The sequence below is a fragment of the Cervus elaphus genome, chromosome 21 (genome assembly GCF_910594005.1).
Source record: "Cervus elaphus chromosome 21, mCerEla1.1, whole genome shotgun sequence".
NCBI lineage: Eukaryota > Metazoa > Chordata > Mammalia > Artiodactyla > Cervidae > Cervus > Cervus elaphus.
In genome coordinates this window covers 76034246-76061198 of record NC_057835.1, presented here as the reverse complement: position 1 = coordinate 76061198, position 26953 = coordinate 76034246, and the positions used below count along the sequence as shown (strand labels likewise).

Sequence of the window (26953 nt, the reverse complement as noted above, 5' to 3'; positions counted from 1 at the left end):
TGTGGGTGATCTTGCTAGGTTCATCCAGGTAAGCTCTCTAGAAGAAGGTCAACTTGTTAGTAGTCTTACATTTTTCTGTGAAATGTCTCTGATTTATAATATAACATAATCATGGAAGTCATACCGTAATCATGAAGAGCACATTAGAACACTGCTCCCACATTGCTGGGGGCATAATTACCTATATGCAAACCGCTTCATTAGTTTTCTCCTTTGATGTAGACAGTATGCTATGGTGAGAATATCATGAGTGTTTCAGATAAAAGTTCAGTGTGCTAATGTAAATTCTGTCATCTTCTGTGGGGCTTCGCTGGTGGCTCAAAGGGTAAAGAATCTGCCTGCAATGAGAGAGACCTGGGTTTGACCACTGGGTTGGGAAGATCCCCTGGAGAAAGGAAAGGCTACCCACTCCAATATTCCTGCTGGAGAATCCCATGGATAGAGGAGCCTGGTGGGCTATAGTCCATGGGGCCCACGGGATCATAAAAAGTTGGACATGACTGAAGGACTAAACACATCATCTTCTGTGAATTGTGGTTGTAAGAAACTACCCTAACCCCTAGATTCCAATGTTTTAATGGTAAAACTTGGTATAACAATAATTACTTTCTTGAAATATCCTGACCCAGCTGAAAGCACTTAGAAAAGCATCAGATACACATTCAGACTTGCATAGTCACATTTGGAAATTTTACTAGAAATCTGAATATTGGGTAATCAAAAGAGCTAACATTAGTGATTCTTTACTGAATTAAATTGCTTTATTTGTGTTATTTCGTTAAATCTAATGACAATCCTTTGAGTTAAGCTTATTAAACAAATTTTACAAAAGAGGAAACTAATGCTTATAAAGCAGAAGACACTTGCACAAATAAACGGGAATTTGTAGTGATGGAGCCAGAATTCAGGCCCAGTTCTGTACAAAGCCCATGCTCTTAACTATGCTTCTCATTTTATACAGGAGAAATTGGAAACTTACAAAAAGTGAAATATATAACTGAGGACGTTTGTCTAATGTGTCAGAGCACATCTTGGACACCAGCTTTCAAGGCTCACAATTATATAATACTAAGCATTGCTATTTATTAATTTAATTTATGTGTGAATAGTCCTGGGAAGTAGAACCATTCTACTTAGAATGTAATACAAAAATACGTGTTATACTAAAGTACTATTTATGGAAGTAAAGTTTTTTTTAAATTATATATAAATATGTAAAACATTTTGTAGTAATGTAACATTTATTTCTTTAGAGAAGTGGCTTTAATATATAGATACATTAAAAAGTTGTAGAGCTCTAAAACGGAAAATCAATGAAACATTGATATACAAATTACCTATAACTTTTAAGGAAATACTCATTGTTGTCTCTTTAGGATAATTTATTCAAAATAAAATAATAGTTAAAATATATTTTATAATTCTTGAGATGTTTTAGGCAAAGAAAAAAAAACAAAAACATGTTCCAGGAGAAGAATCTTCTGATTCTTCATATATATATTTTTAATAGGAATAATTTGATGCAACTCTTTTGATAGCACAGTTTACTCAGTGCAATATTTTTTGAAGTTGTACTTCAACAAATGTATACTTAATTGTATATAAAGTATATGTTATTGTATCATGATCATGATAAGACACAAAAGAGAGAGTTTTAAAGTATGAGATTGAAGTAAAAAGAAATTCTAATATTTTCTTTCCATACCATATTGTATGAATTGGTGTAGGAATCCAGGGAGTAAATAGCTTTCTTCGGAGAGCACTGGTTTGTATATACGGGTGTGAAATAAGAAGCAAAGATGCAGTCAGGGTTTAGATTAATGATGCAGGTGCCAATGTGTTGCTTTGAACTCTAAGTTATTGTGCATCATAAGAAATGAAGAAATCAGATATAAGCATGAAAGTGTCTAGTAAAGTTGGTGGATGGGACAATATTTAGAAAGCAGGAAACAGTTAATAATTGTGTACAATGTAGGAGAATTAATCATGACAGAAGAACGTATCTCTCTTTTTTTAATTTATTTACTTTTAGTTGAAGGACAATTACTTTACAATATTTTGTTGGTTTCTTTCATGCGTCAACATGAATCAGCCTTAGGTGTACATAGGCCTTCTCCCTCTTAAACCTCAGGCTTCCCTGATAGCTCGGTAAAGAATCCACCTACAATGCAGGAGACCCCAGTTTGATTCTTAGGTCGGGAAGATCCCCTGGAGAAGGGATAGGCTACCCACTCCAGTATTCTTGGGCTTCCCTTGTGGCTCAGCTGGTAAAGAATCCACCTACAATGTGGGAGAACTGGGTTTGATCCCTGGGTTGGGAAGATCCCCTGGAGAAGGGATAGGCTACCCACTCCAGTATTCTTGGGCTTCCCTTGTGGCTCAGCTGGTAAAGAATCCACCTACAATGTGGGAGACCTGGGTTTGATCCCTGGGTTGGGAAGATCCCCTGGAGAAGGGAAAGGCTACCCACTCCAGTATTCTGGCCTGGAGAATTCCATGAGGAGTCCATGGGGTCGCAGAGTCAGACATGACTGAGCGACTTTGACTTTCACTTTCTTGAACCTCCCTCCCACCTCCTACTTCATTCCACCCCTCTAGGTTGTCACACAACCCCAGTCTGAGCTCCCTGAATCATACAGAAAATTTCCACGGCTCTCTATTTTACATATGGCAGTATGCATGTTTCCATGCTATTCTCTCCATTCATCCCACCCAGGCCTTCTCCCCCACCACCACCCCCCCCCATGTCCATAAGTCTGTTCTCTATGTCTGTGTCTCTATGACTTCCCTGCAAATAGGTCCATCAGTACCATCTTTCTAGATTCCATATATATTTGTTAATATATGATATTTGTTTTTCTCTGACTTACTTCAGTCTGTATAATAGCCTCTAGCTTCATCTACCTCATTAGCACTGACTCAAATGCTTCCCTTTTATGACTGAGTAATATTCCATTGTACGTATGTACCACAGTTTCTTTATCCATTCATCTGTCGATGGACATCTAGGTTGCTTCCATGTCCTAACTATTGTAATAGTGCTGCAATGAATATTAGGGTGCATGTGTCTTTTTCAATTATAGTTTTCTCAGGGTATATGGCCAGTAGAGGGCTTCTTGGGTCATCAGTTCAGTTCAGTTCAGTTCAGTTCAGTCACTCAGTCGTGTCCGACTCTTTGTGACCCCATGAATCGCAGCACGCCAGGCCTCCCTGTCCATCACCAACTCCCGGAGTTTACTCAAACTCATGTCCATCGAGTTGGTGATGCCATCCAGCCATCTCATCCTCTGTCGTCCCCTTCTGCTCCTGCCCCCAATCCCTCCCAGCATCAGGGTCTTTTCCAATGAGTCAACTCTTCACATGTGGTGGCCAAAGTATTGGAGTTGGTCTTATTCCTAGTTTTTAATGGAATCTCCATACTGTCTTCCATAGTGACTGTATCAACATACATTCCCATCAACAGTGTGAGAGGGCTCCCTTTTCTCCACATCCTCTCCAGAATTTATTGTTTGTACGTTTTTTGATGATGACCATTCTGATGTGTGTGAAGTGATATCTCACTGTAGTTTTCACTTGCATTTCTCTAATAATGAGCAATATTGAGCATCTTTTCATGTATTTATTAGCCATTGGTATGTCTTTTTTGGAGAAATATCTGTTTAGGTCTTCTGCCCACTTTTTGATTGGGTTCTTTGTTTTTCTGGTATTGAGTTGCATGAACTGCAGGTATGCTTTGAAAATTAATCCTTCGTGAGTTTTTGCTATTATTATTATCTGCTATTATTTTCTCCCTTTCTGAGTGTTGTCTTTCACCTTGTTTATAGTTTCCTTTGCTGTACAAAAGCCTTTAAGTTTAATTAGATCCCACTTGTTTATTTTTGTTTTTATTTCCATTACCCTAAGCGGTGGGTCATAGAGGGTCTTGCTTTGCTTTATGTCATAGAGTAGAGCATGGGTTCTTTTAGGACAGTTTTGTGTCTTGAACAGCTGAGAGTTTTACAAATATTTTTTAATTTTTTTATTTTTTTTTGAGTTTTACAAATATTTTTGAATGGTTTGCATAAGAGTCAGATAAGGGGAAATGGTTGTGCTATAATAAAATAATTATGCCTATAGAGATAACAGTGTCTAAAAAAATCCCATTCCTTAATTCACCTGAAACAGTTGCTAGGAATTACTGTTGTCATGTTAGAGGTAATTACAACCAAATTCATGTAACAAGCACTAAACTGAATGGGAAATTATATCTCTTGACCTGAAATGCCATTGTATTTATCCACTTAAGACTAAATTATATCAAGAGGGTGATATCCCTAAAGAAACCAAACAGACTTAATAGTTTTCTGGGGCTCTGGGGAGGAAAAAGGTAGAATAATTGCCCTGTAATTTATGTATCTTTATTGGAGAGATAATTTTAGGGAAAGAAAGAACACAGTTGACCCAGTCTACTCTCCTTGGAGGTCTCAGGAAATAAGCTATTGATATTTAATAGGAAGTGCATGCATGCTCAGCCACATCCGATTCTTTGCAAGCCGATGGACTGCAGACTGCCAGACTCCTCTCTCTGTCCATGGGATTTTCCAGGCAAGGATACTGAAATAGGTTGCTGTTTTCTTCTTCAAGGGGTCTTTCTGAGCCGGGGCTTGAGCCTATATCTCCTACATCTCCTGCATTGTGGGTGATTTAGTAGAAAGAGTCCTTATCAATGGAATGCTCTTAGAAGTCTTTGGCTAGGATTGCTTATAGCAAACAAACCTAGGATATGTGAGGTTTAATTTCATAGAAAATATTAAATAAGATCACTTATCTAGATATAAATTAAAAATTCTTCATAAGCTTAATGCTTCCTGCTCTGTGGAGTAACTGAGATATCTTACACGGAAACCTCCTCTGGTATTCTAGGTTAGAAATTCATGTCTAAGGATGATGCAATGTCCCTGGGAGCCATCACTGATGTTCCAAATTTCTCTTTGCTCTACTTGTACTTGCTACTAGCTTGTATCATCAAACTATTAGTAAATATGTAAGTCTGAGCTGATACATATGATTCTTTGGTTATCTCAGGGAAGAGGAGAAGAAAAAAAATGAAATAAAATATAAGAAGTTGAAAATAGAATAACTACAGAAAGAAATGAAGTTGCTAGAATAGCTGCTTTTGTCTGGAAGAAAATAAAAACATACTGTCTCTATCTTATTGCAAACATAAAAATTAAAATTCCTGATGATATGTAGAGTTAGAGGTAGAAAATAAAATCTTCTTAAATAGTACCTCTTTCTTTCTCTTTCCACTTCTTAGGTATTTTATGTAGCAACACCTCATGTCCAGGTACCAAAGTCATAATGTTTGGGGAACAAATTACTGCTAACTTAGTGTCTTCACAAGAAACATTTGTTATCTTACAGCTCCAGATATTAGACTTCTGATGTAGGTGACACTAGTTTAAAACCATGGTGTAAGCAGGCCTGTAGGCCATCTAAATGTCCCAGGGGAAGATGTCTTCTTGCCTTGTCCAGAATTTAGAGATCTCTTGCATTCCTGGGTTTTTTTCAGTCTCTTCCTCCATCTTCAAAGCCAGCAGTGGCCTGTCTTTAAATCTTTCCCAGACTCTTACACTTTGCCTCATTCATCTACACGTTTTTTAATTATAGAAGGAATTTTGTTTTTTTTTTTAATATACAATGTTTAAAGATTGCACTCTTATTTATAGCTATTACAAAATACTGGCTATATCCCCGTGTTGTACAGTGCCCCCTTGTAACCTATCTTATACCAACTAATTTATACCTCCCAGTCTCCCATCCCGGTATTGTCCCTCCCCCAATACTGGTAGCCGCTACTTTGTTTTGTATATCTGTGAGTTTGCTTCTTTTTTGTTATATTCACTAGTATGCTGTATTTGTCAGGTTTCATATATAAGTGATTCCCCCCCCTTCCTTTTTTTTTCTTATCAAGTTTTGCATAGTCTAGCAAGCTAATAGTTAACAAGATTGCTTCCCAATTCAAATTCCACATTCCTCGAAGGTATATTATAGGATCACCTGTAGGTCAGCCTGGTGAAACAGTCATTATCTACAATATTTAAGATATCATTTTAGAGAGAAAAACAGAAACATGTTGGAACATATATCGGTACTTAAAATTTCAGTTAACAAATAAGATTGCATTTACTTTTCATGGCCAAAGTAATGCACATGTAATGCTGAGTGAGCATCAGGAGTGAGACATATAACCTCCCATGGGTATGAGCAAAAACATAGGTGGCAAGAAATGCCATCTACCCACTGTAAGAATTTGTTTGAATATAGAAATTTATATATATATATATATATATATATATATATATATATATATATACACACACACACACACATATTTGCTATGCCAAAGTCTTTGTGTGGATCACAACAAACTGGAAAATTCTTAAAGAGGTGGGAATACCAGACCACCTAACCTGCCTCTTGAGGAATCTGTATGCAGGTCAGGAAGCAACAGTTAGTGCTGGACTGGAACAGACTGGTTGCAAATCAGGAAAGCAGTACGTCAAGGCTGTATATTGTCACCCTGCTTATTTAATTTATATGCAGAGTACATCGTGAGAAATGCTGGACTAGAAGAAGCACAAGCTGGAATCAAGATTGCTGGGAGAAATATCAATAACCTCAGATATGCAGATGACACCACCCTTATGGCAGAAAGTGAAGAAGAACTAAAGAGCCTCTTGATGAAAGTGAAAGAAGAGAGTGAAAAAGTTGGCTTGAAGCTCAACATTCAGGAAACTAAGATCACAGCATCTGGTCCCATCACTTCATGGCAAATAGATGGGAAAACAGTGGAAACAGTGGCTGACTATTTTTCTGGGCTCCAAAATCACTGCGGATGGTGATTGCGGCCATGAAATTAAAAGACACTTGCTCCTTGGAAGGAAAGTTATGACCAACCTAGACAGCATATTAAAAAGCAGAGACATTAGATTGCCAACAAAGGTCCATCTAGTCAAGGCTGTGGTTTTTCCAGTGGTCATGTATGGATGTGAGTTGGACTATAAAGAAAGCTGAGCGCCGAAAAATTGATGCTTTTGAGCTGTGGTGTTGGAGAAGACTCCTGAGAGTCCCTTGGACTGCAAGGAGATCCAACCAGTCCATCCTAAAGGAAATCAGTCCTGAGTGTTCATCATAAGGACTGATGCTGAAGCTGAACTCCAATCCTTTGGCCACCTGATGCAAAGAACTGACTCATTGGAAAAGACCCTGATGCTGGGGAAGATTGAAGGAGGGAGAAGAAGGGGACGACAGAGGATGAGATGGCTGGATGGCATCACCGACTCGATGGACATGAGTTTAAGTAAACTCCAGGAGTTGGTGATAGACAGGGAAGCCTGGAGTGCTGCAGTCCATGGGGTCGCAAATGACTGAGCATCTCAACTGAACTGAACTGTACAGATGTGAGTTTTAATAACATAGCCTTTCTTGGATTTGGATGATGAATTATAGTAATATCATTTATTGATACTAAGAATTTTCCAAAACAAACTTCAGGAGATATATGTGTGTATATATGTGTGTGTATGTGTGTGTGTGTGTGTGTGTGTGTGTGTGTATATAAAATTTAAGCAAATCATAGAAATCCTATGTAAATAGTTCCGGGGCTTCCCAGGTGGCACTAGTTGTAAAGAGCCCGCCTGCCAATTCAGGAAACTTAAGAGACACAATCCCCTTCATCTCTGGGTCAGGAAGATCCTCTGGATGAGGGCATGGCAACCCACTGCAGTATTCTTGCCTGGAGAAGCCCATGGACAGAGGAGCCTGGTGGGCTACAGTCCATGGGGTCACAAAGAGTCAAACAGCATTGCAGTGACTTCACATGCACACAAACAGTTATAGGAGTATACTCAAAACAGTGGAAATGTATCCACCAGGTTGTCAACTACTGTTGTCAGGATGTGGATTGAATAGCATATTTGACTTTTGAACTTAAAAAAAAATCTATTAAGAATATTTTAAAGGCAAAAAGATAAATATTGAATAGATTATCTGATTCCCGATTTATGAACTCTTCAAAATTCTCATACTTTTTCAATTTATTTTAGTATTCAATTTTGTAAAATGTGTCATTTTTTAATGTGATTATATTGTGAAGATACCAGTTACTTTAAAAATGATAATGGAATTCTCAGCAGTTCATTTCAGTGGTTATCCCACCTGCCTCATATAAAGATAGCTGTTTCAGTCTATCTGTTCATTAGACCCTTGAATTTATACCTCATGTCATGCCCGTTTGAGATATCTGTCAAAGGAATTGAACCACACATTTTTTAAGCACCTACCATATCCCTGGCACTTTGTTAGGTGCTCTAAAATTGTTTGCTATTTCCCTTTTAGAGAAAAAGAAGTAAGTTCCTTTATGTGTAACTTTTCATCATTATTACTATACTTATGAAAACAAAGAATCAGCATTTAAAATAAGGTCTTCCTGACTCCCGATTCCTATACTGCTTCTCATGCATTTATAATTCTGTTATTTTTCACACTATAATATTAATGTATCCTCCTTTATGCACACTGAAACTTTTATACTGTAGGAATTCTTTCTTTTTGGGTGGCAGTTCCCAAGTACAAAACTGACCTGTACTGAGAATTATGTCACCTTTATCGACAGCACCAAATGCATGCAAGAGAATAAATAGTAGCAAATTATATTATCTTGGTTTTAAAGAAACACTATCCAATGTTAGAGAAGTGAGTGGAAATGAAAGTCGCTCAGTCGTGTCCGACTCTTTGCGACCCCAAGAACTATACAGTCTATGGAATTCTCCAGGCCAGAGTACTGGAGTGGGTAGCTTTTTGCTTCTCCAGGGGATCTTCTCAACCCAGGGATCGAACCCAGGTCTCCTGAATTGCAGGCAGATTCTTTACCAGTGAGTCACAAGTGAAACCTAATGTTAGAGAAGAAACTGGTAAAATAGCCAGTTGTAGCAAGGTTCTGTTAGACAATGAATTTTCCTAGTGGTACAATCCAAATCATGTAAAGTGAAAACAGAATTGTGAAGAAGTTTCACGCTCCTTGGCTTCTTAATAGTCTTAGTATTCTTCTAGAATCCTGTTTATGAGGTACCAATGATTCTTGATTTTAGAACATAGTGATATAAATTTGATTGCTTGCTAAGACTGATAGTGATTATGAGACCTCAATATTTTTGACTTGCTGAAAATTAGATACAAGGAAGGCTCATTCACATACTCTTCAAATTCATTTGACATGTGTTTTAAAGTAGATGTACTGCTTGAATAATATAATAATATTGACAGTAAGAGAGAGAAGTTTAATTATGTATTATCTGCATATAACATTCTATAACAGAATCCTGATAGGATTGGCTATTTCATCTGCAGCCATGAGATAGTCTTAAAATATTTTGTTCCTCTTTCAACAAATATTTATGAGTGCCTGCTTTGTAGAAGACACCTTTCTAAGCACTGGGGATAAAATCATGAACAAAACAAAATCTTTGTTTACATGAAACTTACTTATTGGGGGAGATAAATACTAAAAAAAATGCATGCATGTATTACATGTCAGGCAGTGATGAGTGCTCTGAAGGAAAACAAAGCATATCAGAAGACAGAGACAGATGGAGAGATGCTGTTTTAGACAAAAAGATCAAGAAGGACCCCCTAATAATATGATATTGTACCTGAGACCTGAGGAAAGTGCAGAATGTCTGGAGGAGGAAGGATAGGGGCAGAATTAACAAAGAATGTAAAAAAGTCTGAAGTCGATCCAGCTGAGAATGATTCATGATCAGTTCAGGGTAGTTCAGATGAGTGACTAAGTAGGAAAATTGTAAGAGACGAAATCAGAGTAGCAGCAGGAGAAAGGCGGATATGGGGTCATTAAACTTAAGGATCTTAGATTTTACTCTGGGTGAGGCTTTGGGGATTTGTAAAATGAAGAGGAACATAATCTAGGTTTGTTTTTCTTTAATCACTTTAGTTCCATATGGAGAACATATTTGAAGGGCAAGGACTGAAGTGAAAAGATCAGTTGTGAGGGCATTAGAAAGTCCATGTAGAAAATGATGATGGCATACTCTAAATCAACTTACAAATTCGGCAAAATCCCTATCAAAATCCCAGCCTGCTCCTTTTTTTCTTTTGGCAGAAAATGACAGACTGTTACTAAAATCCATATAGAAACACAAGAGATGCAGAATAGCCAAAATAGTCTTGATAAGAAGAAATATGGAAGACTTCCAAACTTTAAAACTTACTGCAAAACTGTGTAGTAGTTGCAGAAAGAAAGACATTTATCAATGGAATACGATTGAGAGTCTAGACATAAACTTTTTATAGTTATGGTCAATTTTTGACAGGATGACAAAATAATTCCAAGAGAAAGAACAGCAGTTTCAAAAGTGATCCTGAGATAATTGGATATGCTCACACACAAAAATGAAGTTGGACTCCTACTTCACACTACAGGCAAAAATTAAATTTAAATGGTTGCAAAGACTCATAGAATTGAATGTAATAACAAAACTAATAAAACTCTTAGGATAAAATTTGGGAGTAAGTCTTTGTGACCTTGAGTTAGGTAAACTCTTTTTAATTATGATTCCAAAGCACAAGCAAGAAAAGAAAAAGAAGTGATTTATTGAAGTTCATTAAAATTAAAACTTTTGCATTGCAAATTATACTAACAAGAAGTTGATAATCCACATAATGGAAGAAAGTATTGGAAATAATTTTTATAATAAGGTATTGAATATTGAAAGAGTGCTAACACCACCATTAAAATCAGTGGATAGTCAACAGATATTTTTCCAAAATACAAAATAGGGTAGTGTGCACATAAAAAGATGCTAAACATAATGATTAAGAAAATGCAAATCAAAACTGCAATGAGATATCATTTCTTTTCCACTATTGTAGCAAAAATTTTAAAAGGCAATACATGCTTTAAAGGATGTGAAGTAATGGGAATTCTCATACACAACTGATGGAAATATAAAATGGTGCAACCACTTTGAAAAATAACTTGATAGTTCTTCATAAAACCATACATTTACTGCATAAGTAAGGAATTGCACTCGTGGGTGGTTGTAACAGTATTATTCATAATAGCCAAAACATGGAAACAACTCAAATGTTCATCAACTGATAACATGTGATATATCCATGCAATGGATACTTAGCAATAAATAGGAGTGATGTACTGATACACAGGGCAACACGGATGGGGCTTCCCTGGTAGCTCAGATGGTAAGAGTCTGCCTGCAACGCAGGAGACCCAGGTTCCATCTCTGGGTTGTATAAATCCCCTGGAGAAGGGAATGGCAACCCACCCCAGTATTCTTGCCTGGAGAATTCCATGAACGAACCTTGCAACATGGATGAACCTTGGAAACATCATGCTAAGTAAAAGAAGCCAGTCACAAAAGACCATATATTATGTAATGCTGCCTCTATGAGATATCCAGAATAAAATCTACAGGGATAGAAAGTAGATTAGTGGTTGTTAGGATTGAGAGAGAAAATGGAGAGGGATGAAGAGTGACTGTTAAAAGATGTAAATTCCTTTGAATGATAATAAATATCCTAAATTAAATGGTGGTATGTTTGCAACTCTGTAAACTTAGGCTGCATTTCAGCACGGGCTTTTCTCCAGCTGTGGTAACGGGGGCTACCCTCTAGTTGCAGTGCGTGGGTTTCTCATTGCAGTGGCTTCCCTAGTTGAGAATCATGGTCTTTCCGGCAGATGGGCCCAGTGTTTGCAGCTCCCAGGCTTTCGAGCACAGGCTCAACAGTTGCGGTGTATGGGCTTAGTGCTCTGTGGCTTAAGGGATCGTCCAGGATCAGAGGTTGAGTTCGCACCTCTTGCACTGGCTGATTTTTACCACTGAGCCATCAGGGAAGCCCTTTGTGTTGCGGATCCTGTTCATGATGCCAATTGTCTTTCTGTTCCGACCGTTCACTGATCCCAGGGTAGGCGAGGCTAGAGCTAAGGGGCTGGGAGAAGACGCAAGGAGCTGTAGGAGCTACAGACACGTTCCCTCTCTCCTGGCTGGCAGGGCAGCGCTAGCAGCAGCCATAACAGAACCACAGTGTAGCCATAACGTACCCTCTTAGAGCATAACCATGATGTCGCTCCAGCGTGGCCCCGATGCAGCAGCAGCCGGGGCTTTCATGGGGACGCTCACACAGGCGAACCGCACAAAGTAGCCCGTGACCAAGCTGTACCCTGGGTGTGCATGCGCAGGGCTATAAGTGATCTCAGCTGTGACATAACCACTATGTACAAAAAGCGGGGCGAGAGAGCCTGACCATGCAGTCTTGGCTAATTTGCGCTCCCCACACCCCTCTTCTCTGTGCCACCAGGGAAGCCATCATGGCTCAGCTGGGAAAGAATACGCCTGCAATGAAGGAGACCTGGGTTGGGCAGATCCCCTGGAGAAGGGAAAGGCTACCCTCCAGGATTCTGGCCTGGAGAATTCCACGGACTGCAAGTCCATGGGGTCACAAAGAGCCGGACACAACTGAGTGACTTTCACTTTCACTTTGGGCTTCCCAGCTGGTGCTAGTGGTAAAGACCCCACCTGCCAATGCAGGAGACATATGAGACGCGGGTTCGATCGCTGGGTTGGGAAGCTCTCCTGGAGAAGGAAATGGCAACCCACTCCAGTATCCTTGCCTAGAGAATTCCATGAGGAGCCTGGCGGGCTACAGTCCATGGAGTCGCAAAGAGACAGACACGACTGAGTGACTTCGCAGCATGCACCCACATCCCTATTGCTGGCTTAAAATCGTTTTTTGTTGTTGTTTGTTTAATCTAAAAAATGATCACTTAAAAATGGTTTAGCATCAAAGTTTGAAGGCCTTTCTACAGTTTTTTTGTTTGTTTGTTTTGTTTTAAAGTCAGAACTATGAAATGACTAAGTTCTTGGACAGAGGAATTGAAAAGATAAGGGTGACATTCACTAGAATCTAGGAGATTGAAAGTAGAGTAAAATTGGGGATGGAATCAAGAATGTCTTTTTAAGCATGTTAACTCTACAGACACTAAGTACTATCAGGAGGAGATTTCAATAAGCAGACTGGCAGCCGTTCGTTCTTCAGGAAATAATGCGGAAACAGTTTCTACAGACAAGATTCAAGCACAGTTCACACTATGACTTAGACAAGTATTCTTGGTCTTCCAGCAATATTCTACCTCCAGAAACACTGCATTTGAGCTGTTAATTAGATATAATAGGACCCAAGTAGTTTTAATTCTTTTTTAAGTAGCAAAAATGAGAGTTTGTAAGTAGACCTACACACTAAATTATTGCTCATTATTGTATTTTGTCTAACACGAATTCAAGTTTTTAGATAGCACATGGTATGTAGTTAGGCTTGAGAATTTCAAAAGAAATACAAACCATCCTTTCTTTCCCAGAAGAGATTGTGAGGTTCATAGAAAGTGTGGATTACCAGAAAAAGTCAATTACACTTAAATAGTGGGAAGTTTAGAAATAATAAGGGGTCAATATATGAGATGTAACAGACTAAATGATAAGTGCCAAGATGAATGTAGGAAATAAAAGTACTATACCTTGGAAAACAGAAAGAAAAACACCTGTGGACTGGGTGGTCATATAATTGCTATAAAATAAGTGTGACTTTTTTCAGTCCCACAGACAGCAGATGTGAATACACTGATAACACAACCACTCCATGGTTAAACATATAATAAAAATAAACATAATGATTAAAATAACAACAACAATGAAGATGATATCAAATTGCAAACTACTTTTTTTGTGGGCATGATCAAAGGGTATATTTTTTTAATCTGTTGATTAGATATAGTAATCATCCATACTGTGTATGTTATGAATATGCTACTATCATGGTGACTATTTAAAATTAGAACTGCCTTAAATAATTATATTTTAGCTTCTCCAGGCCAGAATACTGGAGTGGGTAGCTATGTCCTTCACTAGGGTATCTTCCCAACCCAGGGATCTCACCCAGTTCTCCCACATTGCAGGTGGATTCTTTGACAGCTGAGGCACCAGGGAAGTCCATATTTTAGATTAGTAATATAACATAAGAAGATTCTTGGTAATAAAAAGCACTGATGAAAGTCAAATAATTATTCCCAACTCTAATCCTAATAGCTGTTTAAATGAAGAGATCACCTATGAGCTGGGGAGTAAAGTGGAGTAGGGTGGTTAAACTTTGTATAAATGTATTCAGTTCAGTTGAGTCCCTCAGTTGTGTCCAACTCTTTGCAACCTCATGGACTGCAGCACATCAAGCCTCCCTGTCCATCACCAACTCCCAGAGTTTACTCAAACTCATGTCCATTGTGTCGGTGATGCCATCCAACCATCTCATCCTCTGCCGTCCCCTTCTCCTCCCGCCTGCAGTCTTTCCCAGCATCAGGGTCTTTTCAAATGAGTCAGTTCTTCACATCAGATGGCCAAAGTATTGGAGTTTCAGTTTCAACATCAGTCCTTCTAATGAACACCCAGGACTGACCTCCTTTACAACAGACTGGTTGGATCTCCTTGCGGTCCAAGGGACTCTCAAGAGTCTTCTCCAATACCACAGCTCAAAAGCATCAATTCTTCAGTGTTCAGCTTCCCTTATAGTCCAACTCTCACATCCATACATCACCACTGGAAAAACCATAGCTTTGACTAGACAGACCTTCGTTGGCAAAGTGATGTCTCTGCTTTTTAATATGCTATCTAGGTTGGTCATAACTTTTCTTCCAAGGAGCAAACATCTTTTAATTTCATGGCTGCAGTCACCATCCACAGTGATTTTAGAGACCCCAAAAATATAGTCTGTCACTGTTTCCACTATTTCCCCATCTATTTGCCATGAAGTGATGGGACTGGATGCTATGATCCTTGTTTTTCTGATGTTGAGTTTTGAGCCAACTTTTTCACTCTCCTCTTTCACTTTCATCAAGAGGCTCTTTAGTTCTTCTTCACTTTCTGCCATAAGGGTGGTGTCATCTGCATATCTGAGGTTATTGATATTTCTGCCGGCAATCTTGATTCCAGCTTGTGTTTCCTCCAGCCCAGCATTTCTCATGGTGTACTCTGCATACAAGTTAAATAAGCAGGGTGACAGTGTTCAGCCTTGATGTACTCCTTTCCAAATTTCTAACCAGTCTCTTGTTCCATGTCCAGTTTTAACTTTTGCTTCTTGACCAGCATACAGATTTCTCAAGAGGCAGGTCAGGTGGCCTGGTATTCCCATCTCTTGAAGAATTTTCCACAGTTTGTCATGATCCCCACAGTCAAAGGGTTTGGCATAATCAATAAAGCAGAAGCAGATGTTCTCCTGGAACTCTCTTGCTTTTCTGATGATCCAACAGATGTTGGCAATTTGCTCTCTGGTTCCATTCCCTTTTCTAAATCCAGCTTGAACATCTGGAAGTTCCCAGTTCACATACTGTTGATGCTTGACTTGGAGAATTTTGAGCATTCCTTTGCTAGCGTGTGAGATGAGTGCAATTGTGCAGCAATTTGAGTCTTCTTTGACATTGCCTTTCTTTGGGATTGAAATGAAAACTGACCTTTTCCAGTCCTGTGGCCACTGCTGAGTTTTCCAAATTTTCTGACATAATGAATGCAGCATTTTAATAGTGAGGGAGGAAAGGAACAGACTGAGCTGACTCCATCTTGAAAAAGAAGGAAACTCCACCTTGCACTTTCAGTTTGCTTTGGATTATGTGCCTAGTAACAATGAGGATAGCTTACCTACGCCCAAACTGGCCTCCTGGACTGATAAACACCAGATTCCATACCAAGATTTCCTGTCGCCAAAAAGAATGTAATAATCCCCTCTGTAGTCAATCACCTTTGTAATCTTTATGGCAAGGGTATAGGCTACAATGTGTAACCACCTGACCCTTCCAATTATGAATCATGGCTGTAACCTGATTGCATCTCCCTTTTACACTTCCCAGGCTAGGTTTAAGGAATCTGGGGATGTGGGCTTGAGCAGTACACTTAAGGCATATAAGGTTTTCACAAAAGTCGGTTGGGGTCCTTGGCTAAGAGGAGACTCTGCCTTGGGCACACTGGTGTAATAAGCTGCACTCCACTATCTGCATGGTCCTGAGTGAGTTTGTTTCCCGGAACACGTGGCTACAACAATAGCATCCTCTTTTAGGATTTGAAATAGCTCAACTGGAATTCCATCACCTTCACTAGCTTTGTTTGTAGTGATGCTTCCTAAGGCCCACTTGACTTCTCATTCCAGGATGTCTGGCTCTAGGTGAGCGATCACACCATTGTGATTATCTGGATCATGAAGATCTTTTTTGTACAGTTCTGTGTATTCTTGCCACCTCTTCATAATATCTTCTGCTTCTGTTAGGTCCATACCATTTCTGTCCTTTATTGAGCCCATCTTTGCATGAAATGTTCCCTTGGTATCTCTAATTGTCTTGAAGAGATCTCTAGTCTTTCCCATTCTATTGTTCTCCTCTATTTCTTTGCACTGATCACTGAGGAAGGCTTTCTTATCTCTCCTTGCTATTCTTTGGAACTCTGCATTCAAACGGGAATATCTTTCCTTGTCTCCTTTGCTTTTGGCTTCTCTTCTTTTCTCAGCTATTTGTAAGGCCTCCTCAGACAGCCATTTTTCCTTTTTGCATTTCTTTTTCTTGGGGATGGTCTTGATCACGGTCACCTGTATAATGTCACGAACCTCTGTCCATAGTTCTTTAGACACTCTGTCTATCAGATCTAATACCTTGAATCTGTTTGTCACTTCCACTGTGTAATCATAAGGGATTTGATTTAGGTCATACCTGAATGGTCCAGTAGTTTTCCCTACTTTCTTCAATTTAAGTCTGAATTTTGCAATGAATCTTGTTTTCAGTTACAATTTGCATTCTCACTTTTTCCCCTCCTTTTCACTGTGGCTCATAGGTAGGTTAGAATAGTAATTTATATTCTTTTATCTAAACTTATCTGTATATTAAGGCTGTGATGATTAAAAAATGCAATCTAACTAGATAGTGCATTTTAAGATTTAAGAACCTCTGTGTTTTACTTTTCTGGTGTGAGACTGGCTATCTGTATATCAAAGGGGGATATAAAGTCTTAGATAGTTTATTTTTTAACATTTAGTTTAGGTTTCAGACAATTGTTAGGGAAATTAAATAAACAGTTCTGTTTAAGCTTCAGAGACAAAGCAGAGCAGGCCTCTGACCTTGATTCTAATCTGCCTGGACACTGCCCAGATGGAGTGACTGTGAGTGACTGCCTGCTGGGACTGCAAGACTTAAAGCCCCATAGATAAGATGGGAGAGGATTCCTGAGGTTGTTGAGCCCCTGGAGGGGGCCCCAGGCAATCAAGCCTCAGGCTTAGCAACAGTCCAAGTTTTACATGTCAGAACCAAATCGTTAACCTGAACCCAAGCTTGCAATTTGCTCACAGGTTGATGATGATATCAGTCTGGGTCCATCCTGGGATTATAAATGGGAACCCCAAACTGCAGTCTTTGAAGTCTCACCCACAGATCCTTTCCCAATTGCTACTCCAGATGCACTCTGACAGGGGACTTGCCAGCACTGTTTAAGTCTGGATGTTGTTCAGAATCTTATTTGGTGATATATCTTCTGCTCTTCTATTTCTCTTTTCTTTTAATGTTAGTATTTTGAAAGTAAGCTAGATAATTCTCTAATAAATAGTTGTATTATTTATTTGTATATATTGAGTGGCTTATTTTGTTAACAAATCCTTTGAACCTGAGACAAAAGTGAAAACTTTTGGCAAACATTAATTAAACTCACTGTTGATTTGATTAAATCATTTTTATTTTGAATTTTTTTGGCTCTTTTTCAACTAACTCAATAAAAAATAAAATACCATTTTTACATGGGCTAAATAAATATCTCTATTGTTTACATGACTGCCATGATGAAGCAAATCAAGTTGAGGTATTATTTATTTCCTTTTCAGTAAAGACACTAATAGAGTCGATAGAGTCACAAAGAGTCAGATAGGACTGAAGCAATTTAGCACACACACAAGGACACCAAATCACCAAATGAATTATTTGAATTAAAGTAAAATGATATTATTTTAATATCTTGTTCTCACTTTGTTCACTAAACATAGGTCAACAGTTCAGAGTACTTTTGCTTAATGACTTCTTACTTGAGAATTTGACAATATAAAGTTAAATATGCCCTTTGAATTTAGCATATATGAGTATAGACTCCTTCTAGATAGAGTTTAATATGAAAATAAGTAGTAATATTTGAATTGAATTTAAAGATCCTGGAGATAGAGTACATAGATGGTTGTATGCCTGTGATATTGGCAAGTTTTTTTTTTTTTTTGTCAATAATAAAAATAAGGTTTTTCTGCAGTTCTATGGCTTTTGAATAGTCTAGGAAAAATTTTCTTTAAAATGTGTTATATGTTATACAACCTATTGAATTTTTCACTCATTTAAGAAATATTTATTGATGTCCTAATGGTGCCAAACACTTTCTTAAAATGCTATAATCAAGATTTAAAAAGTCGTTTTGATCACAGCAAAAGAAGAGAATTGTTTTTGTAAAGTAGTGTTGTAAAATCTTGGTGTGTGCCTGTGTCATTTCAATCCTTTGAGACTCTCATGACAGCTAGTGATCATGCTTCAGAGGCAAGGCAGGGATGTTACATAGGCTTGCTCACAGAGCCTTTTCCATACATTTTAGGAGCACATAGAGGTTAATGGGAAACATAAAAACATCACAGAGAAGGCTTATGGAAGACATATTGAGGTGAGTTTAGGTGTATTTTCCCCCAGCTCATTCCTTCCTTAGGATCAGAAATTATGGCACACAAAACCTTCTTCTCTCTTTTATGAGTGTTTATCTATAATGTGACATGATTATGTAGTCATATAAATTAATTTTTTCCAAACACCACAGAATTAGTTTTTATAGGACTATAGACATTTCCTTTAAATCATTTAGCAAACTTGTGTTAGAATTGAGATGTTGCCTCCTTTCACTGAAATGTCCATACTCAACTTAGAATCAGATGGTTTTTTTCATGTCATCTTAGATATTTGTCTTTTATAATACTTTGTAATTTAAAATTTTATAGCAAAAGTCTTCAAGGGCAAAATATATTTTTATTTCTTGTATATCTTCCCTTTTAAAATGCATTTTTAATAATAAAAATAACATTTAGTATTGTTTCTGTGGGGAAAAATGTCAACAACGTACTACCTAAATAGTCAAAATAAATAACACACCTAAAAGTAGTAAAATTTCTCTTTAAATCTCCCCAGTTTCCACCTTTTAGACAGTCAATTATTTTTCTTTATTTTCTTCAAGACTTTAAGCACATATTTATATGAGTTTATATAGAGAGTTAACCCTTGAACAACATGAGTTTGAACTGTGTAGGCTACTTATATCCAGATTTTTTTGCAGTATGTATATTTAAAAATTCTTCAGAGATTTGCAATAAGTTGAAAAAACTTGTAGATAAGTCACAAAGCCTAGAAATACTGGGAAAAAAAGTTAAAAATTAGTAATGTCATGAATGCACAAAATATATGTTGATACTAGTCTATTTTATCATGTATTACCATAAAATAGTCACAAATCTCTTGTGAAAATTAAGATTTATCAAAACTTCCGCAGACAAACACTTACAGATCATACATGGTGTCATTTGCAGTCAAGAGAAATGCAAGCAAGTGTCTGGATGCAGTGTTAAAGCAAGGCTGTGTGAAGTTAGCTCCAGTACACACTGTCCTACTGTCAAAATGTCATAGAAACCTCCTGTTGCTATCACAATGAGCTCGAGTTGTGAGCTTAAAATTCCGTGTGATACTAATCATCTCCACGTGAGCAGTTGATCTTGCCAGTACATTGGTACCCCAGTAAAAAGTGATGGCTCATGGTACTTGCACATTTTTCATTATATTTAGCACAATACCCTAAACCTTGGGTAACACCAAGTGACCCATATGAAGTGTCACTAGTGATGCTGGAAGTGCTCCCAAGAAGCAGGAAAAGACATGACATTACAAGAAAAAATTGAATTGCTTGATATGTACCAGTGATTGAGGTCTGCAATTGAGGTTGCCAGCCACTTCAAGAGAAATGGATCCAGCGTAAGGACCATTATATAAAAAAATGAAATAAGGAATGTCATTGCTGTGGTCATTCCACCAGGTTCGAAAATCTTGTACTTCTTGCAAACTACTTTTTAAAAAATCTCATATTAAAAATGCAGTTTTGATGTGGGTACACGATTGCTCTACGAAAGACATATCTATGGATTACTAAGATGATTTGAGAAGACTGAAGTCATTATCTGACAACTTAAAGCAAAAGAAAGGTGAAGGATCTAAAGCTGGACAATTTAATTCCAGTAAAGGATGGTTTGATAATTTTAGAAAGAAATTTGGCTTAAAAATATCAAGATAACAGGTAACTGAGAGGCAACAGATGAGTTCCCAGGTGCTGTTAAGAAAATCATTGAGAAGAAAGGATATCTGCCTGAGCAGGTTGTTAATGCAGACATTCTTGGGGAAAAAATGCCACAAGGGACGTTTATTAGTAAGGAAGAGAAGGGAGCACCGGGCTTTAAGTCAGGAAGGAATAAGACAATGTCACCATTTCGTGCAAATGCCCTTTTCTCAAATGCTTCTAAGTTCTGAACCTTAAAAAGATAAACTGCAGCTGCCAGTTGTTTTTGTTGTTGTTGTTGTTTGTTTGTTTGTTTTTTTTTAATTGTACAACTAAAAGGCCTGGACAATGAAACACTTTTTCTGGATTTGTTCCATTTATGTTTTTTCCCTGAAGTCAGGAAATACCTTTCCAGTAAGGAGCTGCCTTTTAAAGTTTTTTTTTGGGGGGGGAGTGAGGGGTGGGGTGCAGTTCCCGTAGTCACCCAGAACCCCTTGAATTCAGCATCGAAGTCACCAATGTGGTCTACTTGCCCCTAAATACAATGTCTCTAATTCAGCATTTAGACCAGAGGGTCATAAGGATGTTTGTAATGGACTGTCAACTCTATGGAAGAGAATCTTGATGAAACATCATAAAAGTCTGGAAGGATTACACTTTTGGAGATGCCATCACTGTTATAGAAAAAACTGTGAAATCCATCAAACTTGAATCAATAAACTCCTTCTGGAGAAAACTGTGTCCAGATGTTGTGCATGACTTCATAGGCTTTACAATAGAGCCAATCAAGGAAATCATGTGGATATAGAAGGAAAAAAAAGGAGGGGGGGAGAGTGTGAAGGGTTTCAAGATATGGATCTTAGAGAAATTCAAGAGCTAATAGACATCACATCAAAGGGACAAACAGAAGCAACTTGATGGAGATGAGTGCTTCCGAACCAATGCTGAGGAAAATGTAGAAGCAGTGCCAGAAACGAAAGAAATTGACGACAGATAGCCTGACGGAAGAGTTCTGATTACTGAAGACTGCTTTTGACTTTTTTAAAACATGGATCCTTTTATGATATGAGCATTGAAACTAAAACAGACAGTGGATGAGGGATTGGTTTCATATAGAAGAATTTTTGGAGAAATGAAAAAGCAAAGCAATCAGACATAAACTATGATGCATTTTTATAAAGTTACACGGAGTGTGCCTGCCTCTTTTCCTCCCTTTCTATCTCCTCCACTGCTTCTGTATCTGCTATCCCTGAAAAACAAGAACAACCTTCCTATTTCTCCTCCTCCTCAGTTGCAGAGTAGGACACAACTGAGTGACTTTCACTTTCAGTCTACTCAGTGTGAAGTGGAGGAGGATGAAGACTTTCGTGATAATCCATTTCCACATAATGAGTAGAAAATAATCATCATACCATATAGTTAACACACTTCAGTTCAGTTCAGTTCAGTTGCTCAGTCATGTCCAGTTATTTGCAACCCTATGGACTGTAGCACACCAGGCCTCCTCCTGAATCACCATCCCCCAGCGTTTACTCAAACTCATATCCATTGAGTCGGTGATGCCATCCAACCATCTCATCCTCTGTCGTCCCCTTCTCCTCCTGCCTTCAATCTTTCCCAGCATCAGGGTCTTTTCAAATGAGTCAGTTCTTCACATCAGGTGGCCAAAATATCAGAGCTTCATCTCTGTGCAGTCCAAGGGACTCTCAAGAGTCTTCTCCAACACCACAGTTCAAAAGCATCAATTTTTCAATGCTCAGTTTTCTTTACAGTCCAACTCTCACATCCATACATGACTACTGAAAAACCATAGCTTTGACTAGACAAACCTTTGTTGGCAAAGTAATGTCTCTGCTTTTTAATATGCTGTCCAAGTTGATCATAGCTTTTCTTTCAAGGAGCAAGCATCTTTTAATTTCATGGCTGTAGTCACCATCTGCAGTGATTTTGGAGCTCGAGAAAATAAAGTCTGTCACTGTTTACACTGTTCCCCATCTATTTGCTATGACATGATGGGACCAGATGCCATGATCTTTGTTTTCTGAATGTTGAGTTTTAAGCCAACTTTTCCCTCTCCTCTTACACTTTCATCAAGTGGCTCTTTAGTTCTTCTTCACTTTCTTAACTTTCACAAAATGTAAGGGTGGTGTCATCTGCATATCTGAAGTTATTGATACTTCTCCTGGCAATCTTGATTCCAGTTTGTTCTTCATGTAACCCAGCGTTTCTCATGATGTACTCTGCATATAAGTTAAATAAGCGGGGTGACAATACACAGCCTTGACATACTCTTTTCCCTGTTTGGAACCAGTCTATCGTTTCATGTTCAGTTCTAACTGTTGCTTCCTGACCTAAATGCAGATTTCTCAAGAGGCAGGTCAGGTGATCTGGTTTTCCCATCTCTTTAGAATTTTCCACATTTTGGGGTGATCCACACAGTCAAAGTCTTTGGCATAGTCAATAAAGCAGTAGATATTTTTCTGACACTCTCTTGCTTTTCCAATGATCCAATGGATGTTGGCAGCTTGATCTCTGGTTCCTCTTCCTTTTCTAAATCCAGGTTGAACATTTGGAAGTTCACAGTTCATGTATTGTTGAAGTCTGGCTTGGAGAATTTTGAGCATTACCTTGCTAGCGTGTGAGATGAGAGCAATTGTGCTGTAGTCTGAACATTCTTTGGCTTTGCTTTTCTTTGGGAGGGGCTTCACTTGTGACTCAGCTGCTAAAGAATCTGCCTGCAATGTGGGAGACCTGTGTTCAACCCGGGTTGGCAAGATCGCCTGGAGAAGCAAAAGGCTACCCACTCCAGTATTCTGGTCTGGAGAATTCCATGGACTGCATAGTCCATGGAGTTGCAAAGAGTCGGACATGACAGTGACTTTCACTTCTCTTCTTTGGGATTGGAATGAAAACTGACTTTTCCAGTCCTGTGGCCACTGCCAAGTTTTCCAAATTTGCTGGCATATTGAGTGCAACACTTGCACAGCATCCTCTTTAGGATTTGAAGTAGGTGAAGTGGAATTCCATCACCTCCACTAGCTGTGTTTGTAGTGATGCTTCCTAAGGCCCACTTGACTTCTCATTCCAGGATGTCTGGCTCTAGGTGAGTGATCACACCATCATGATTATCTGGGTCATGAAAATCTTTTTTGTATAGTTCTTCTATGTATTCTTGCCACCTCTTCTTTTTTTTTTTTTTTTTTATTTTATTTTATTTATATATTTTTTTTTCCAGTGGGTTTTGTCATACATTGATATGAATCAGCCATAGATTTACACTTATTCCCCATCCCGATCCCCCCTCCCATCTCCCTCTCCACCCGATTCCTCTGGGTCTTCCCAGTGCACCAGGCCGGAGCACTTGTCTCATGCATCCCACCTGGGCTGGTGATCTGTTTCACCATAGATAGTATACATGCTGTTCTTTTGAAACATCCCACCCTCACCTTCTCCCACAGAGTTCAAAAGTCTGTTCTGTATTTCTGTGTCTCTTTTTCTGTTTTGCATATAGGGTTATCATTACCATCTTTCTAAATTCCATATATATGTGTTAGTATGCTGTAATGTTCTTTATCTTTCTGGCTTACTTCACTCTGTATAAGGGGCTCCAGTTTCATCCATCTCATTAGGATTGTTTCAAATGAATTCTTTTTGACGGCTGAGTAAAATTCCATGGTGTATATGTACCACAGCTTCCTTATCCATTCATCTGCTGATGGGCATCTAGGTTGCTTCCATGTCCTGGCTATTATAAACAGTGCTGCGATGAACATTGGGGTGCATGTGTCTCTTTCAGATCTGGTTTCCTCAGTGTGTATGCCCAGAAGTGGTATTGCTGGGTCATATGGCAGTTCTATTTCCAGTTTTTTAAGGAATCTCCACACTGTTTTCCATAGTGGCTGTACTAGTTTGCATTCCCACCAACAGTGTAAGAGGGTTCCCTTTTCTTCACAGCCTCTCCAGCATTTATTGCTTATAGACTTTTGGATAGCAGCCATCCTGACTGGTGTGTAATGGTACCTCATTGTGGTTTTGATTTGCATTTCTCTAATAATGAGTGATGTTGAGCACCTTTTCATGTGTTTGTTAGCCATCTGTATGTCTTCTTTGGAGAAATGTCTGTTTAGTTCTCTGGCCCATTTTTTGATTGGGTCATTTATTTTTCTGGAATTGAGCTGCAGGAGTTGCTTGTATATTTTTGAGATTAATCCTTTGTCTGTTTCTTCATTTGCTATTATTTTCTCCCAATCTGACGGCTGTCTTTTCACCTTACTTATAGTTTCTTTTGTAGTGCAAAAGCTTTTAAGTTTCATTAGATCCCATTTGTTTAGTTTTGCTTGCCACCTCTTCTTAATGTCTTCTGCTTCTTTTAGGTCCCTACCATTTCTGTCCTTTATTGTGCCCATGTTTGCATGAAATGTTCCCTTGCTATCTGTAATTTTCTTGAAGAGATCTCCAGTCTTTCCCATTCTACTGTTTTCCTCTATTTCTTTGCATTGATCACTGAGGAAGGCTTTCTTATCTCTCCTTGCTATTCTTTGAAACCCTGCATTCAAATGCCTCTTGCTTTTCTTCTTTCCACAGCTATTTGTAAGGCCTCCTCAGACAGTCATTCTTCCTTTTTGCATTTCTTTTTCTTGGGGATGATCTTTATCTCTGCCTCCTATATAACATCCTGAACCTCTGTCCATTGTTCTTTAGGCACTCTGTCTATCAGATCTAATTCCTTGAATCTATTTCTCACTTCCACTGTATAATTGTAAGGGATTTGATTTAGGTCATACCTGAATGGTCTAGTGATTTTGCCTACTTTCTTTAATTTAAGTCTGAATTTGCCAATAAAGAGTTCATGATCTGAGTCACAGTCAGCTCCTGTTCTTGTTTTTGTTGGCTGTATAGAGCTTGTCTATCTTTGGCTGCAAAGAATATAATCAGATTTCAGTATTGACCACCTGGTGATGTCCATGTGTGGAGTCTTCTCTTGTGTTGTTGGAAGAGGGTGTTTGCTATGACCAGTGTGTTCTCTTGGCAAAACTCTATTAGCCTTTGCCCTGGTTCTTTCCGTACTCCAAGGCCAAATTTGCCTATTACTCCAGGTATTTCTTGACTTCCTATTTTTACATTCCAGTCCCCTATAATGAAAAGGATATCTTTTAGGGGTGTTAGTTCTAGAAGGTCTTGTACGTCTTGATAGAACCGTTCAACTTCAGCTTCTTCAGCATTACTGGTTGGAGCATAGGCTTGGATTACCGTGATATTGAATGGTTTGCCTTGGAAACGATCAGAGATCATTCTGTCATTTTTGAGATTGCATCCAAGTACTGCATTTCAGACTCTTTTGTTGACCATGATGGCTACTCCATTTCTCTAAGGGATTCCTGCCCACAGTAGTAGATATAATGGTCATCTGAGTTAAATTCACCCATTCCAGTCCATTTTAGCCTGCTGATTCCTAGAATGTTGACATTCAGTCTTGCCATCTCCTGTTTGACCACTTCCAATTTGCCCCGATTCATGGACCTAACATTCCAGGTTCCTATGCAATATTGCTCTTTACAGCATCGAACCCTGCTTCCATCACCAGTCCCATTCACAACTGGGTATTGTTTTTGCTTTGGCTCCATCCCTTCATTCTTTCTGGAGTTATTTGTCCACTGATCTCCAGTAGCATATTGGGCACCTACTGACCTAGGGGGCTCATCTTCAGTGTCCTATCTTTTTGCCTTTTCATACTGTTCATGGGGTTCTCAAGGCAAGAATACTGAAGTGGTTTGCCATTCCCTTCTCCAGTGGACCACATTCTGTCAGAACTCTCCACCATGACCCATCTGTCTTGGGTGGCCCTCCTCAGCATGGCTTATAGTTTCATTGAGTTAGACAAGGCTGTGGTTCATGTCATCAGATTGGTTAGTTTTCTGTGATTGTGGTTTTCAGTCTGTCTGCCCTCTGATGGAGGAGGATAAGAGGCTTATGGAAGCTTCCTGATGGGAGAGACTGACTGAGGGGGAAACTGGGTGTTGTTCTGATGGGAGGGGCCATGCTCAATAAATCTTTAATTCAATTTTCTGTTGATGGGTGGAGGTGAGTTCCCTACGTGTTATTTACCTGGGGCCAAACTATCCTGGGGGCTTCCCTTGTAGCTCAGTTGGTAAAGAATCTGCCTGCGGTGCAGAAGACCCAGGTTTGATCCCTGGCTTGGGAAGATCCCCTGGAGAAGGAAATGGCTACCCACTCCAGTATCCTTACCTGGAAAATCTCATGGACAGAGGAGCCTGGTGGGCTGCAGTCCATTCGTTCGCAAAGAGTCAGGCACGACTGAGCGACTAACACTTACTTACTTACTTACTTACTTATACTATCGTGGAGGTCATGAAGATAGTGGCGACCTCCTTCAAATGTTCCCATGTACGCACTGCTACACTCCGTGCCCTCAAGTGCCCCCAACCATGCAGCAGGCCGCCACCGACGTACGCCTCCACTGGAGACTCCTGGACACTCACGGTCTGGGTCAGTCCTTTCTCCTG

At 38.9% G+C, this 26953-nt stretch overlaps 1 protein-coding gene and 1 non-coding gene across 2 annotated transcripts in view; both read left to right on the top strand.

The window, feature by feature from the left end:
- The window catches only part of CNBD1 (cyclic nucleotide binding domain containing 1), a 368799-nt gene extending 356479 nt beyond the window's left edge, over nt 1-12320 (top strand). The window contains exon 12 of the mRNA XM_043879351.1: nt 12151-12320. Coding sequence (XP_043735286.1) covers nt 12151-12320 — 170 coding nt within the window. The remainder of the gene's footprint in view (nt 1-12150) is intronic.
- A 14239-nt stretch (nt 12321-26559) lies between these two features.
- TRNAR-GCG lies at nt 26560-26631 on the top strand. Its single transcript has one exon. It is a non-coding gene; the product is annotated as a tRNA-Arg (tRNA).
- Nucleotides 26632-26953: the final 322 nt, after the last annotated feature.